The sequence below is a fragment of the Saimiri boliviensis genome, chromosome 8, assembly GCF_048565385.1.
Source record: "Saimiri boliviensis isolate mSaiBol1 chromosome 8, mSaiBol1.pri, whole genome shotgun sequence".
NCBI lineage: Eukaryota > Metazoa > Chordata > Mammalia > Primates > Cebidae > Saimiri > Saimiri boliviensis.
Window position 1 is genome coordinate 37,289,940 of NC_133456.1, and position 18,245 is coordinate 37,308,184.

General features: G+C 38.9%; 1 protein-coding gene across 2 annotated transcripts in view; it reads right to left on the bottom strand.

Annotated features, from left to right (window-relative positions):
* The window catches only part of GRAMD1C (GRAM domain containing 1C), a 98,737-nt gene that overhangs the window by 34,965 nt on the left and 45,527 nt on the right, over positions 1 to 18,245 (bottom strand). The window contains exons 1-3 of one of the 2 annotated variants that reach the window (XM_003935443.4): positions 7,567 to 7,882; positions 4,248 to 4,363; positions 1,442 to 1,574 (exon numbers count right to left, since the gene is read on the bottom strand). In XM_003935443.4, coding sequence (XP_003935492.1) covers positions 1,442 to 1,574; positions 4,248 to 4,288 — 174 coding nt within the window. In that variant the 5' untranslated portion in view covers positions 4,289 to 4,363; positions 7,567 to 7,882. Of the gene's footprint in view, positions 1 to 1,441; positions 1,575 to 4,247; positions 4,364 to 7,566; positions 7,883 to 18,245 lie in introns of those variants that run through there. The other variant, XM_074404342.1, reaches the window with a different exon arrangement.

Below are 18,245 nucleotides of genomic sequence, written 5' to 3' on the forward strand. Positions count from 1 at the left end.
TTATGATGGTACCTCACTAGGCAAAGGAATTTTACAGCTTCCCTTAAAATGTTACGGGACTGGCCAGGCATAGTGGCTCATGCTTGTAATCCCAGCACTTTCAGAGCCAGAGGCAGGTGGATCACCTGAGGACAGGAATTTGAGACTAGCCTGGCCAACATGATGAAATCCCATCTCTACTAAAAATATAAAAAATTAGCCAGGCATAGTGACGGACACCTGTAATCCAAGCTACTCAGGAGGCTGAGGTTGCAGTAAGCTGAGATCGCACCACTGCACTCCAGTCTGGGCAACAAGAGAGAAACTCCACCTCAAAAAATAAAAAGTATTTTGGACCACCAAAACATGGTCCAACGATGCAGTTCATCATTGACCAAAACATTATGCGAACATGACTGTATTTTCATATATACTAACTCATTTAATTCTTATTAAAAAGAAAAACCTTATGAAGTATAATCCTCACTTTACAGTTGAGAAAAGAAAAGCTAAGGTTAAGTAATTATACAGTTAGCAAGTGGCAGAAGTAGGATTTGAAGCCAAAGCCCTGCTCAAAACAAAAAAATTCAGCTTTGACCACAAACTTGGATCCCCAATCAGCAGAACAAAAGCTCTGCAGTAGGAGCACTCCTAGCACACAGAATATGGTCTCTAAATACGGTTCTTCACTAAGAAAATCTATGGCTTATTAGGAAAATGGCTGATGCCATTTTGGGGGGCAGAAAACATACAAAATGTGCTTAGAACATATTGTTGTGCCAGAAAGAGAGGACATCATCAAAGATACTGGTCATTTCAAAAAGCCAAAGGAACCAACCTGAAGGGGCTCCCATCAAATAATGACTCCAAGTGATTGAAGCTCATTAGAATAAAAAACTGATGAGCTTACAATGATACTTGAGAAAATAAAGGAAGAAACTAGGTAACTGAGTATAATGCCTAGTAGTTAACTGGACCTGCCTGCTTAAAAAGCTTAAAAAGCAGCTTATTCCTCAAGCCTGCTACTCAGGGGCTCATTTCTACCTTCAAAACAGATTCTTTCTCCATGATGTTCCCTTCTGTGAAAGAAAAAAAATAAATAAAGAATTTTTGAAAAAAACAGATTCTGTCCAGCACACACAGTACTTACCCTGGGGGAAATTTTGATACTTACAAATTTTTCCATCTTATTATTCTTTTAATGATATTTATCCCCCTATAGACTGATGCCCAGGTAAAACTGCTTGGTAGCTCTGCTTTTTATATAGCTCTAAACAAAACTACATATTTTTCCCACATAACCTCTGCTACTTAACAGACTTCAAACTTTTTTCCTAAAATAAGGTAGGAGCATGATATCTTCAGTAATTTTTTAACACTTTGTATATTGTATTTTTATCTTATATTCTGATTAAGATATGACAGTATCAGATATATTTTAAAAAGGATATCATATACTAACTCCTTTTGATGAATTTCCATCGAATGACTCTGTTTCTGAAACTCGACTAATTGATTCATTGGTAAAACTGATTGACTTGGATAATTTTTCATCTCTCTCCCCAGAGTCATCCAAGCTGCTTCTTCCTGGACTTCTGTAAGAAACACATCAGTATAGAAATATAAGGTCACCTCCACACAAATAAATGATTTGGTCTCCTCACTGAGGTCATTTTCTATGATAAAAACACTTTCATAATAAATGGACTACTATAATATAACAAATTAATATCTACTTATAATAAGGCTATCTTCTTAAATTACATGCAAGTTGACATCATTTCTGAAAACAAGATACACTCACATGAGATTCTATAAATTTCCAAAACATTACAAAATTAACAAAATACAAACGGCCATAACAGCAAAGAATCAAATGAAAATTGCTTGTTTAAATTTCATGTGAGTACAATCACAAAGCTTGGACAGGTACAGAGTACATGTTTGAGTTAGATACTAGACTGCACAAGAAGGCAGTTTTAGATCTCCTTCGTTCTGACTCAGTCCCAGCTCAAATGGCAAAGTCCTCCCAAAAGTGTATGCTCAAGATGTCTGAGCCTAAGCCCATTGGCCAGTCCTGCCTCCTCACTCTTCCCAGCCTGAAGAACAAAGTTTAAGACATAGCTGTCAAATGATCAAGGCTATAATAAATGTCCTGGGATCTGCTTTCCCTTTCTCAAGGAGTAAAAGGAAAGGAAAACCTATTAAATACAAAGGGAGCAACAACTGATCTAATTTCCAGTGCTCAACAGGATGGACATGAGACATGGAAAAATAAAGAGGAAAGGAGAAGGAAGAAGGAAGGAGAGATTGCAAATAACGAGGCAGAAGATGGAAGAACTGAGGAAATAAAGGGTTGAAACAGACATGCTTCTTTCAGAGACTGAAGAATAGCAAAAGAAGTAGAAGAGAGAATAAGGACCCTGCCACACACTTTCTTAGAAAGCATTCAGGCCAGATGCAGTGGCTCACACCTGTAATCCCAGGACTTTGGGAGGCCGAGGCGGGCGGATCACTCAAGGTCAGGAGTTCACAACCAGCCTGGCCAACATGGTGAAACCCTGTCTCTACTAAAAATACAAAAAGTAGGTGGGAGTGGTGGGAGGCTCCTATAATCCCAGCTACTCAGGAGGCTGAGGCAGGAGAATCACTTGAACCCAGGAGGCAGAGATTTCAGTGAGCCAGGATCACCAAGATCATGCCACCACAGTCCACCCTGGATGAGAGTGAGACTCCATCTCAAAAAAAAAAGGAAAAAGGAAAAAAGAAAGCATTCAATCACCAGAAGAAAAATACAGCAGCTAGTCAAAAATATTTTCTTTCCTCAAAGACTAGAAACTTTTCGAGTTTGCAAGGACCTTAAAAATAATCTAGTTCGGCTGCCTCATTTCATAGACAAGCAAACTGAGAATCAGAAAAATGAAAAGATTTGCCTGAGGTTGCTCGGCCATTTGGTGACCCTAACTAAGATCTAGATCTTGTTTCTCACAATCCAAGGCTCTTTGCATCAGAGTAATTGCTTTTCTATCCAAATCCACAGCCGGCAAGAGGTTACTAAACTTTACAAGGAGAGCAATACAATGGAAATTTATAACTTTACAGAAAGCTAATAAAATACACATGTGCAACAATACCATGTGAAAAAAGGCTATAAAATATTGATGCTAAGCTGAAAAGATATAAATTGAATCAGCATAAGAAGATTACCTAGATGAGTAAAATTTCTGTACATACATTGAGACTTACAAAATATTTCCATTTTAAGACTGGATATAAAATTTCTAAATAACAAGCTTTTAAGATATAATTCACATACCACAAAATCCACTTCATTTAAAGTATACATTTCAGTTGGGCAACCATCACCACTAGCTAATTGTAGAACATTCTTATCACCCCAAAAAAGAAACGCTGTCCCCACTTGCAGTCACTCCCCATCCTCTCTTCCTTTTAGCTCCCAGCAACTACCATCTACTTTCTGTCTCTATAAATTTACCAATTCTAGACTCCATTTCACATACATAGAATCACATACATACAATATATGGTCTTTTGTGACTGGCTGTTTTCACTCTGCATAATGTTTGCTATAGAATTTGAATGTATGCTCCGTAATTGTTTTTGTTGCTAACAGCTCAATTTCCATCGGACATAATGCAGTTTTACTCACACAGGTTAATAAAAATGTCCACTCTTCTAAATAAATCCTCAACGGTCAAAAATAATCTCTCTGTACTCTTGGTTTCTTTATCACATTATCTGTTACTCTGTTATGGCTCTTACCATTATCTACCTTGTATTACAATTATGTGCATTCCATAGTAGGCTATATGCTCCTTCCATTAACGTTTTCAATATTTATTGAGTGCCAACCACATGCTAAGCACTATGTTAGGGAATTCTTGAGAAAACGTCATATCATTGTATCCTTCAAAACACCTACCATCTAATTTACTTTATTGTCACCTATAAACTAAGAGATTTCACTAGGTACTTCTCCAGATCCTTAATTAAAAGGCTTACTAAAACCAGACTTGAAGTAAACCCTAAGTGACATAGTCAACATTTCCTTATATATCTCATATGTGCTTACCTATTTAGCAAACTATTCTCTGTCCCCACCTTTCACCCCATTCCACCACAGAGAACGAAGAGGAAGACTGCACCCAAAGATAAATTAATAGAAATTCAGAATTGGTCAAATCTAAAATAATTCTGCTTTGATTAATAATTGATCAACTTTGACATTTCACAACATTTTGCTGTACCTTGGGGGCACATCCTCTGTCAACAGTGACAAGTTTTCCATCTCCTCAGCATTTAAGCCTAGCTCAGTGCCATAGTTCTGCTGGAGCAGTTGCCAGAATTCCTGTCTAGTCAGGCTCTAAAATGACAGAAAAATTACACTGGGTATTGGAAAATATAATATCACAGTGATTCAAAACATAAATTTTGAAATCAAAATGACCGATTGTGTAAAGACACGACATGTGGCTTGGGTGGTTATTTGACCTTTCTGTACCTCCATTTTCTGTACCTATAAACATGGGTTAATAAAGTCTATCTGACAGAGTTCATAAAAGGAATAGATAAAATTATTTTTAAGCATATATTATGATAACTACTGTAAATGAAAGGTTAAAATGTTTTAAATTTTCTTTTTGTAAAATAGTTTCTTCATGCCTTATGGTAAATACTGATCTGCAGTTTATGCTGTTTGTTTGCTTGTTTGTTTTTGAGATAGAGTCTCATTGTGTTACCCAGGCTGGAGTGCAGCGGCACGATCTCAGCTCACTGCAACCTTTGCCTCCCAGGTTCAAGTGATTTTCCTACCTCAGCCTCTAGAGTGTCTGGAATTACAGGTGTGCATCACCACACCTGGCTAATTTTTGTATTTTTAGTAGAGATGGGGTTCACCACATTAGCCAGGCTGGTCTGGGACTCCTGACCTCAAATGATCCACCCTCCTTGGCATTCCAAAATGCTGGTATTACAGGTGTGAGGACAGCGCCCAGCCTCTGACCTTCTGTCTAGCTTTGCAATCTAACCAGTCTACCATGACCACTGAATCACCATTCAGTTCTGTCAGCTCAGAACCTGTCCTCTTAATCCATAATGTATTTGAATATTTTAACTAATTTTTTTTTTTTTTAAGACAAAGTCTCCCTCTGTCACCCAGGCTAGAGTACAGTGGCAAAATCTCGGTGTGATCTCAACTCACTGCAACCTCTGCCTCCCGGGTTCAAGCAATTATCCTGCCTCAGCCTCCTGAGTAGCTAGGATTGCAGATGCACGCCAACACACCCAGCTAATTTTTGTATTTTTAGTAGAGGTGGGGTTTCACCTGTTGGCCTTGAACTCCTGACCTTGTGATCACCATGTTGACCAAGCTGGTCTTGAACTCCTGACCTTAAGTGATCCACCCTCTTCAGCCTTCCAAAGTGCTGGGATTACAAGCATGAGCCACCGCACCCAGCCTAAAAATCTCATATATCAATAAATTTCAAATTATATTTTCCTGATATATAAAAGGCAAGAGTATGGACTTCAGAATATTTCCTCTGATTTATCTTTAATAAAGTCCAGCTTGTTCTTTCTTTGTGGCAGCATATCTATTTTGAAATCATCAAATACAACAAACTCACGCATTACCTAGCAAAACAAAAACAATATTATTATAATTTTGAATAATGGCCTCCAGTTGAAAAAATAAAGTTAAATAATATTATGATAACCAATGGTCTGATGTCTAAAAACATTACAGATAATTACATGCTTAAGCAAGGTAGAAGGAAGCAGCATAACACTAGAAGCAATTATTAGTTAAGATTCTCTCTCTCATGTATTCAATATATATTTATTTAGTACCCAACGAATGTGCACTACTACACTAGTTGCTAAGGAAAATAAACATAATGCAGAAGTGAAGTTCTTGGCCCTCAAACAACTTATAATATAGTTGAAGAGACACAGGATGTTCTTAAGTTATATGACAAGATACAATATGATTATCTTCTTAAGTACTGGTAGAATCAACATGATATGAAAGTCTAAAGGAAGGAAACATGACTGTGGATTAGTGTGATCAGATAAAGCGTCACACTGGAAAAGTGTTTTCAGCTGAGCTAAAGGAATAATATGAATGGGAGAATGGAAAAATGGGAAATGTTGAAGAGACAGAAACCAACTAAAAATACAGAATAAATACATGAACATAAGCAACATTTGTTTGGAAGTCAGTAGTGCATCAGCCTAACTGAAGTAAAAATTTAAAATTGAGAAAACAGTAGAGATAAATATAGATTTGATGGGGCCAAAACACAGATGCCTTGAATTCCTCCCCAATAATCCCTACAACAAATACCACTTCATTTTTCGTCTTCCTTCTTTCTTCTCTGTCTAGTACCTACTGTATCTTTGTTTGCTATATTATACTAGATGATCTTCATTACATTTTATAGACCTTCAAAAGTATTAAGAACAAAATGTCTGCACTTTTACATCACTAGTTCCCAATCTGCTGTGCCCAGATGACAAGGATTCCATAAAAGGAGGGTGATGAAAATTCAGACATTATCAGATATTATTTCAAAAAATCAAAAATATCTAAATAGTTATCTAAAATAAAGCCATTCAAGCTAAGTGAAATGGCAAGCCTCTGTTTTGAGCTGAACTATATTAAACTAGAATGGATACCTCAGACTGATAAACTCTCACTGGAAATAATATATATCTAACAAATAGTGGTTTTAATATTTATTATTTAATGCATACCCCTTATTTGGTAGACAAAGTCTTTGGAAGCACAGTGTCCATGGAAGAAACATAAAAAGGCCCATTAGTAGTAGAGAAAATTAAGAAACCACTGTCCTTGATATTAAAGGAACACACACATTTATTTTCTGACTTCCACTCCAAATGAGTCATTTGTGAACTTTTTTCACAATAATAATTCATACTACTAATTAACTCATTCTTTCAAAAAAATTATCTTTGAAATATTTTAGTGTCATACTAGGATGGTTAACTTTATAATGAGAAGCAAGCAGTATTTCAATATACTTGTGTAAGATTAATCGTTTATCAAAACTTAAATAATAGACATCAAACTATTCCAAAGACAGACTAAAGCAAAAAGATAAACCAATGATGAATACTCAGGCAGCTTCCTAGCAGCAAAAGAAATGAAACTTATTAGTAAAATACTAACAACAAAAGTGTAATTTTATTTGACTACTTAAATAAATGTTTTAAATATTTTATTAAATACTAGCAGGAAGTTAATAGCATGGTAATTTCAATATACTTTTCAAGCTAGTAATTAAATATATATAACAGGTTAATGGAAAACAAAATAGAAATCATTTAATTCACTGTCTTATAGATTTACCAATCAGTTGAAATGACGTTTTCTACAAAATTGTCAGTTATAAAAATGTGGTTATTTACAGCCATGCTGAACATTCAAACATTCAAACACACGCCCAGCCTGATATTCATAATTCTTTCAATAATCAGCAGCAAAAACACTCTACCTTAGTAGCCTTCAAAAACAACCTAAATTTTAGACACAAGGTGACCACCCACCTGCAAAGAAGCGTCTCTCCCTTTCAGCCTACAGAGTAGTTTAACAAAAAAAAGATGAACCAAGCAGTAATCAGATAAGGCTCAAAAGTCAGAAGATCAATTTCTGTCCCAGAAAGCTGTGTATTCTAAGTATGTTGCAGTCTCTATGCACAGCAGAGCTCCAAATATTTAATGACAACTATGTAAAAATTATCACTTTTTCAATCTCTAAATCTTGCTATGAGAAGCTTTTCTAATGTAGTTTAAAGCAATTATCTGTCACTTCCTGGTTGTAGTACCAGCACTCTATCCACGGTTGCAGGTCAGAATGCAGAGCTGGAAGTTACACCTCACTCTACAGGTTCCTAAGCCACTCCCACAAGAAGAAGATAGGTAAACAGGGTTTTATTAAAGGGACAGTTCCCAATTTTCTCTGTTATATGCAGAGAGTAGAAAAAACAAAATGAAAATAAAAATACCTTGCTTATACTAAATTGATGTAAAACACCTATTGCAATATAATTTTAATCTTATCTTTAAAATTAACTACATTATGAGTTAAATTTTCTTCTCCCTGCTAGTAATTCCTATGCAATTCTGGGAATGTCATGATTACTTCTTCATATACCACCCCTTCAGTACTGATGTAGTATTCCTATCAGACTCTTGCAATAACCCTCTACAACAACCAAAGATTCTATCTCTGAATGCTGTAAATGTAACATAAGGAAATAGCAGGAAGAGCCAGCTGTTCAGGTGGAACAATTCTACTAAGCACCCGGCACATCTTTCATCACTGAAAGGCTTAAGGCAACAGTTTGATTACTCGATAATTATTTTCTTTGAAAATATTTCTGACTTTAGTTTATTTAGAATAATTCCCCGGCAGTGATCTGGACTATAATAAAATGTATAGTATCACCTACCAATTCCGATTTATTTCTCTGAAGAAAATTTTTCTTCTAAATAAAGAATCAACATTTACCCTAATTTCTACCTAGTCATTCCATTTGCTTTAGTAAAGTGTGTAAACAGATCGAAGGCTACTTGATAAACTCCACGGATCGATCTTTTGAGGGAGGCTAAAATCTAATCATTTTATACAATGGCAAAATGAGAGAGATTGTAGACTGATGCAGAAAAATACCACTCATTCAAATGAAGAGAGCACACTATGGGGGCAGCTTCCACTGTCTAAAAGGCAGTGCTTTTAGCTTATTATGGTAGTTCTCATTGACTAAAATGATAGGCAACTATCTTTACGATGGTGAACAAATAGCTATGAGAAAAATATACATTAACTGTACCACAATTGATATTTATACACATTTTTGCTAAATATAAAAATCCTTATACCAAACCACGGCCGTATAGTGCAGAGCTAAATTGAGTAGGCTTAAGAGGGAAAACGGAACCCAGAACTGGGCCCCAGGAAAGCTCAACATGCAAAGAGAAAATATAGGAGTGCCCAGCAAAAAAAGACTGAGGGGAATACTAGAAAGGTAAGAGAAGATTCCAGAAAGAATGATGTCATGAAAGGCAAGGGAAGAAAGTATTTCAGAATGGAGGGAGTATACAATGGTATCGAACGCTGCCAAAAGGTCAAGCAAGATGACCACAGGATGAGCACATCATGAGCACATGTATGTCAAATGCAAGCATCCAGAGGAATGAAGCAGCCTGTCAAACCAGTTCCTCATGACCTGAGTGTGCATGTGTCATGGAAGTGAGGCAAACAGAAGAGACACAGTGGGGAAGGAGGAAGCAGCCAGGTCATGAAGAGCCTTGAATGCCACGCCAACGAATATGCATTTTACATTGTCAAAATAGCAAACACCACCCAGTGGTTTCATACAGAAAAGTAACAAGTTCAGAAGTATGATTTTAAAAGACATGATTTTAAACACTACTATTTGGCATCAACCTCAAAGACAGATCAGGTGTTAAAAAGAGATAGGCGACACTGGTAATGATTCAAGCTAGAAATGATGATGGCCTTGGTGACCAACTAGACGTGGCTGGCAGACAAACAGGGAAGAAACAGGATACATCCAGGTTTCTGGCTTGGGTGACTGGGTAGAAGGCAGTGTGGTTCACTGACCAAAACAGGTAGAGGAGTTTTGTCACCCACGAAGATAAAAAAGAGGGAAAAATACAATACAAACGCTTCTACAATACAAACTGCCATCCTATTACATAGCAAATGTGACGAATAGTTACCAATTTCACATTCATTTTTTTCCAGGTAGTTCTGGAAGTCGCATTTATTAGACTTACAACACTACTGGAAAACTTTTGGAATTCCAGTTACTCCAAAAGGAATGATCTTTAGAGAGTGGCATAAGGAAGAACAAGGGGATTTGATAATGTTGTACAGGCTAAAGGAAAAAGCTGGATGACACTCCGCCAAAAGGTTTCGGTGGGTGACATCAGCTTCATAAACTGACCACTATTTTGAGAATAGCCTCAGAGCTGTCGCTGTCCTAGACTTGGCTCAGAGAGGCTGACTTAAATAAGCCACACTTACAAGCTGATACTAGCTCAGCTGGAAATAAGCTAATGCCCAGTGGGGAAGATTCCTTTCTGGTGATCAGAAATCTTTTATTCTCTCACCCAGAATACCTGAATACCTTGGATGTCAGATTAGCAATCAGAAAGTGGCATGATAAACATGTAATCAGAGCAGAAGTAGACAGCTTTAAGGGACGATTTACTGTGACCCTGGTGGGGCATGATGATTCATCTCTGTCCCATTTCCATATAGTTCTCTGCTGATCAAAGTCTGCCTCTACAACTCTACTTTTCCATCCGAGGTCCTAAGTTCTTGGCCTAAGTCTGACCAAACCCCTTTCAGACTGATACATTCTTGCTTTTTATACACTAACACATTCAATCAGCAGTTTTAAACCCTTTTTCCCCAATACACCTGAGGAACAGGACACCCTTCTGTCACCCTTCTATTTAGTGATCCCCAAAACAGAAACTAAATGACATGTATCAGAATTTAGACAGCTTACAGCTATATATTTAAAAAGCTCTCCTCTGAATCTAACATATGTTACTTTCTTCTGCCATTTGGGAATCAGACTGAAAGCCATTCTGTCTCTGAGGGCAGATTTCTGCTCTATTAGGCCCTGGATATAAATATTCACTTTCAGAATATACCCTTGCCGGGTGTGGTGGCATGTGCCTGTAGTCCCAGCTACTTGGGAGGCTGAGGCTGGAGGATCACTTTAGTCCAGGAGTTCTGGGCTGTCGTGAGCTATGATGATCGGGTATCTGCACTAACTTCAGCATCAATATGGTGACCTCCCGGGATTGGGGGACCACCATGTTGCCTAAGGACAGGTGAACCAGCACAGGTCGGAAATGGAGAGGTCAAAACTCCCATGCTGATCAGTAGTGGGACTGTGGCTGTGAACAGCCACTGCACTCCAGCCTGGGCAACATAGCGAGACCCCGCCTCTTAAAAAAAAAATAAAAAAGAATATACTCTTAAGTTTCCAAGGACAGCCAGCTCCCCCATAGCCCCCATGTGCTGCCAAGAGAGACCACTATTACCTTTACTAAGACAAAAACAGTACAAAAGTACATTTTCTTCATACATCCTGCCTATATTACTAATATCAGTAATCCTAAATACGATAATACAAAAACATCAGTAGGAATATGAAATAATTAATTAAGCCTTAATTTAAAAAATCTTTTAAAGTATTACTACTGATAACCTTACATATGAACCCTATTTTCTTAGTAATTCATGTATATAGAAAATAAGATTTCTTTTGGCAACTGAGGATGCTTTAGTGTTTCAAGATAATCATTTGTTCTCACTGCACATATTGAAGGTTAAAGAAATTGAGTTAAACATACATTGAACTTAGGGTATGCCCTGAATGCTGTTTCCGAAATGTTTCAGAAAAGTCTGTGTTTTCCCCCTATCCTTTACATTTTCCTTGAACTAAGAGAATTTATAATATCTTATTAAGAGTGGTAATTATGCCGGGCACGGTGGCTCACGCCTGTAATCCCAGCACTTTGGGAGGCCGAGGCGGGTGGATCACGAGGTCAAGAGATCGAGACCATCCCGGTCAACATGGTGAAACCCCGTCTCTACTAAAAATACAAAAAATTAGCTGGGCATGGTGGCACACGCCTGTAATCCCAGCTACTCGGGAGGCTGAGGCAGGAGAATTGCCTGAGCCCAGGAGGCGGAGGTTGCGGTGAGCCGAGATCGCGCCATTGCACTCCAGCCTGGGTAACAAGAGTGAAACTCCGTCTCAAAAAAAAAAAAAAAAAAAAAAAGAGTGGTAATTATTTGGACTCCAAATCATTGAAGTTCTACTAAATTAAGTCATTCAAAAAGTATTTATTGAGCATTTGTTACAGGTAATATATAATTTATTGTCCAAACTGGCACACTTTTGAGAGTAAGGGAAGAACAATATTTACTTTGACAGAGGCCTAAACGCAGACAGTTTCAGACTGTCCTTGGTAAACCGCAATGTAAGCCAAACCAGCTATGTGGTAGACACTAAACTTGTCAGTGGATGTACAACAAGACAGACATGGTCCTTGTCTTCAAGGGTTTATAGTTAAACAAGGCGAACAGAAATAGGCCAAACAATTGTAACTGTAATGCATACTACAGAAGTTCAAGATGTTACTGGAAACTAAAAGAATGAACCTGACTTCAGGTTTATTAATGAGACCTAGAGTGGGAATAAGAGGGTCAACATCCTGGCAGAAAAAACATTTGAAGACCTAATGGGAAGAAAAAAAAAAAAAAAAAAAAAAAAAAAGCAGAACATTTAAGATGACAAGAATGGGAGCATATATTAAGATGTGGGTGGAGGTAGGAAGGGTCTTGATTATGTGGTCCCTCTAGAAATTGACAGATTTTTATTCCAAGGGCAATGGGTGTTAAGCAGGAAGGTAAAATAAGCAAACTTTTTTTTTTTTTAAGATAACTTTGGCTGTAGTATTGTTCAGGGTTCGACAAACTGTTTCTGTAAAGGGCCATATAGTAAATATTTTAGGCTTTTTGGGCCATATGGTCTCTGTCACAACTACTCAACTCTGCTGTTGTAGTGTGAAAGGCAGCCATAGAAATACATAAACAAATGAGCATGGCTGTGTTCCAATAAAACTTTATTTATGGACACTGAAATTTGAATTTCATATAATTGCCACATGTCATGAAATATTATTCTTTTGATTTTTTTCAGCAATTTAAAAATGTAAAACTAGTCATTGTGTACAGACCATACAAAAACAAAGCAGGACTGTGCTTGGCTCTGGTATAGAACATGGATGGGGGCTGGCACAAATGAAGAGAAAGAGCTGAGGGGTGGAGTAGGAAGGGCCTAAAACTTCTCTTGAACCATGACTGCACAGTTCTTTTCAAAGACTGAGAAAACATCAATTGTTTGTATTAAAGAATAATGCTGCCACTGTTCTGTGGCCCCACAAATCCCAGATATTCAATGTTCTGTTTAGAGAATGGGAGCTAAACTCACAGACGGTGAACTAAGCTGAAGTGCTCTAAATTATGTCACGAATGATTGTAGTGACAGTTTAAACACATGTCTAAACACTGAGGACTTAATGTTTCACTAGGTCAAATATTAGAAATAAACTGTCCTTTCTGAAGCAATGTATCAACGCAGTCTTCTGTTTTTGTTTGGTTTTGTGATAGAGTCTTGCTCTATCGCCCAGGCTGGAGTGCAGTGGCATGATCTCAGCTCACTGCACGGTCCACCTCCCAGGTTCAAGCGATTCTCCTGCCTCAGCCTCCCGAGTAGCTGGGACTACAGATGCATACCACCACGTTCTGCTGATTTTTGTATTTTTAGTAGAGAGGGGGTTTCACCATGTTGATCAGGCTGGTCTCAAACTCCTAAGCTCAGGTGACCAGCCAACCTCAGCCTCCCAAAGTGCTAGGATTATAGGTGTGAGCCACTGCACCTGGCACAAAGTAGTCTTAGGAGGGGGGAAAAATGGTCCTTTTAAAAACATTCTTTTTCAAAGGCAACATATTTGGCTCCAGCTCTTTCACTCTTTTGTAGATTTATTTTACTAGAAAAATAAATAAAACAAATGCACACAAACATAATTTTACTATCATTTTGTAGTACTTTAATGAAAAACCTACTTTTTAGATTTGCTTTTTTTTTTTCTTTTTTGAGACGGAGTTTCGCTCTTGTTACCCAGGCTGGAGTGCAATGGCGCGATCTCGGCTCACCGCAACCTCCGCCTCCTGGGTTCAGGCAATTCTCCTGCCTCAGCCTCCTGAGTGGCTGGGATTACAGGCACGTGCCACCATGCCCGGCTAATTTTTTGTATTTTTAGTAGAGACGGGGTTTCACCATGTTGACCAGGATGGTCTCGATCTCTCGACCTCATGATCCACCCGCCTCGGCCTCCCAAAGTGCTGGGATTACAGGCTTGAGCCACCGCGCCCGGCCCCTAGATTTGCTTTTTTAAAGGCCTTCTCATGCAAGACGTAAGCAGAAGTAACACATAATTACTTTTATTTTGATTCCCTAATTACACATAACACAAATATGATAGTCTAAACTTATTTATTTATTTATTTATTTATTTGAGACAGTGTCTCGCTCTATCACCCAGGCTGGAGTGCAGTGGTAGAGTCACAGCTCACTGCAGCCTCAACCTCCTGGGATCAAGTGATTCTACTAAACCCTCTGCGTAGCTGGGACTACAGGCAGGCACCACCACACCCAGCTTATTTTATGTTATTTTTTTAGAAATGGGGTCTCTCTATGTTTTCCAAGCTAGTCTTGAACTGATCTCAAGCAATCCTCCCACCTTAGCTTCTTAAAGTTCTGGGATTACAAGCATGAGTCACCATGCTTGGCCAAAAATATTTTTAACATATATTAAATGTATTATTCAAATTACTTAAAAAGTTGTTTTAATCAAATTTTATAGCTATGCTGTATATTTTATGAGGATTTCTTTAAACCTTTTAAAAAGAGTATTACACAAGATCAAGAAATCCAACCAATGTGGCTTTATGACTAAAAAACTAAAAGTGGACAGGCGTGGTGGCTCACGCCTGTAATACTAGCACTTTGGGAGGACAAGGGGGTGGATCATGAGGTCAGGAGATAGAGACCATCCTGGTCAACACCGTGAAACCCTGTCTCTACTAAAAACACAAAAAATTAGCCAGGCGCGGTGGCACGCACCTGTAGTCCCAGCTACTCGGGAGGCTGAGGCAAGAGAATTGCTTGAACCAGAGAGCTGGAGGTTTTGGTGAGCCGAGATCATGCCACTGCACTCCAGCCTGGTGACAGAATGAGACTCTGTCTCAAAATAGAAAAAAAAAAGAATATCAAGACTATACCAAGCACCTAGCATTGTGCCTGGCACCTAATACTTCATAAATGGGAGTTGCTATTATTGTTATTACAGATACTTATATGTTAAATTTTTTTCTGGGTTAATTCTACACTGCTTAAAACTCCATTTAGGATGGTTTTGAAATTGAGATCTCATCTTCAACTTTAAGTTCTATATAATACTTAACACATAATATATGCTTAAACATTTTTGTCTTCTTGTAGAGCAGAAACAGACACCATTCTGTTTATTAAAATGAGAATATAGTGTCCACCTGAAATAGAGTTGCATATTCAGTGTTAAAGATAACCAAATGATCCAAAGATTTAAAAGGTATAACTACTGTGAAGATGATGATACCTCCATGTGTATATATAAAAAACATAGATAATGTCGGGATCTCTTCAAAGAAGGGTAAATTTTACTTCCAGCCAGTAAATGCAGTTTTTCTTGGCTATGGTGGCCTCAAGTATCCTGGAATTCCCTTTCTTCCTCTCACTTCAGAGAGCTTTCTTCTTCATTAAACTGAACAACTCAGTTTCTCCCTTGACTTATCTGTAAACCTGAACTTTATCACTTCCCTGAAGATAGCCGTTTTTATACGGATGTATCCCAACTCACTTGCATGTGATAAGCACATTTTGGAAGGACATGCGATACAGTATATAACCAAGTGTAGGCTGCAATAAGTCGCTGGTGCCTTGCTAGAATGAGGGAATGCACCTCATAGATTCTGAGCACCCAACAACTTGGTATTTGGGGGTGGGGTAGCCAGGTCTCTATGGCAACACTGGAGTTTTCAGCCAGTGCTAGAATAAAGCATCCCACAGTAATGACAATGAATCTGAACGTTACCGGCCTGCAGTGGATGAAGGAGGCTTCCTTGCCAAAGCGTAATCTGGAAGGGCAGTGTAGGGTTGAGTTGAGAGGAGCACATACCTATGACTGCTCCACGCCCTTGTAGTGGACGCTGTGCCCTGCAGGACCTGCTGCCCGTGGACCTGCCCTGTGAGCATCACCCGGGCCAGGAGCAAGGGCACAGGGCTCCAGTGAAGCAGGGCACCCAAACACCCAGAGACACTCAGGAGGGGCTTGTAGTTGGGGCTTCCAAGCTAGCCACTTCTTTCCCTTCCTGAGGGCCAGAGAGGCTGGGCTTGGCAAGCCCCCTCAACCACACCCACTTTTCTCCTCTGTCCCCTCCCCACCTCAGACCTGTAGGCTACTTCTCCACATGTTCCCACTCCAGCAAAGTGAAAGCATTTGAACTGGGTGCTGCTGGGGAGAGCCTGTCCTCAGCTGCTGAGTTCAAAAGGACATTCAACATAAAGAGCCCTGGAACCCAAAATGTGTGCACTTCAGGGAGGTACTTAGCTGGGGAGTAGGGAGGACAGGAGGTTCAGTACCTGCCAGGGGCAAAGAAAGAGCCTTTCTTATCTGCTGGAAATCTCTACTGTTCCCCTTAAACCATTTCTTTTAATAGCAGCTTCACTATGCTGTAATTCACATACCATAAGATTCATCCCTTTAAGTGTACAATTGAGGGGGTTTTCACATATCCAGAGTTAAACAACCATCACTGTTAATTTCAGGACATGTTGTCAACCCAGAAAGATACGTGACTCCATCTTCTGTCACTTCTCATTACTCCCTCCTCCTGGAAATTACTGTTCCTATTTCTATGAATTTGCCTATTCTGAACATTTCATAAGAATAGAATCCTACAGTATGTGTTCTTTCGTGACTGGCTTCTTTCACTTAGCATTATGTTTTCAAGGATCATCCATGTTGTAGCAGGTATCAGTACTTCACTACTTTTTATTACTGAATAATATTCCATTGTGTGGATATACATTTTATTTATACATTAATCACTTGATGGACATTTGGATTGTTTCTACTTTTTGGCTATTATGAATAATAAATGCTGCTATGAATGTTGGGGTACAAGTTTTTGTAAGAACAGTAGTTCTATGGTAAACATTTTGAGGAGCTGCCAAACTGTTTTTCAAAGTGGCTGCATCGTTTTACAATCCTACCAGCAACGTACTCAAGGGACCCAGTTTCTCCACATCCTCAACAGCATTTGTACTTAAAAAAAATTTTTTTCAGCTTTACTGAAGTTTAATTAACAAATAGGAATGGTACATATTTAAGGTATACAACTTGATGTTTTGATATGTATATACATTGTGATCACCACAATCAGGTTAATTAACACATCCATTACCTCATGTAGTTATGATTTGCTTCCCTTCTTTCTTTTTTTGTACTAATAAAAACTTAAGATCTACTCTCTTAGCAAATTTCAAGTATACAATACAGTATTGTTAACTGTAGTCAGCATGCTGCACATCTGATCTCCAGAACTCATTCATCTTGCATAACTGAAACTTTGTACCCTTTAAACAACATCTCCCCATTTCTTCCTACCCCTGGCAACCACCATTTTACTCTCTGCTTTGAGTTCAACGTGTATAAATTCCACTTGGTAATGGTATATAACCTGTTTTTTGTTTTGTTTTGTTTTGTTTTTTGTTTTTGTTTTTGTTTTTGTTTTTGTTTGGAGACGGAGTTTCGCTCTTGTTACCCAGGCTGGAGTGCAATGGCGCGATCTCGGCTCACCGCAACCTCCGCTTCCTGGGCTCAGGCAATTCTCCTGCCTCAGCCTCCTGAGTAGCTGGGATTATAGGCACGCGCCACCACGCCCAGCTAGTTTTTTGTATTTTTAGTAGAGACGGGGTTTCACCATGTTGACCAGGATGGTCTCGATCTCTCGACCTCGTGATCCACCCGCCTCGGCCTCCCAAAGTGCTGGGATTACAGGCTTGAGCCACTGCGCCCGGCTTATAACCTGTTTTATATGTTGCAGGATTTGGTTTGCTAATGTTTTGTTGAGGATCTTTGTGTCATTGTTCATAAGGGATACTGGTGGATACTGGTCTAGAGTTTTCTTGTGGTGATGTCTGGTTTTGGTGTCAAGGTAATACTGTACTCTTAGATCAAGTTGTGAAGTGTTCCCTCTATTTTTAGAATACTATGTGAAGGCCAGGAGCGGTGGCTCAAACCTGTAATCCCAGCACTTTGGGAGGCTGAGGCGGGTGGATCACAATGTCAAGAGATCGAGACCATCCTGGGCAACATGGTGAAACCCCATCTCTACTAAAAATACAAAAAATTAGCTGGGCATGGCGGCGTGTGCCTGTAATCCCAGCTACTCAGGAGGCTGAGGCAGGAGAATTGCCTGAACCCAGGAGGCGGAGGTTGCGGTGAGCCAAGATCACGCCATTGCACTCCAGCCTGGGTAACAAGAGCGAAACTCTGTCTCCAAAATA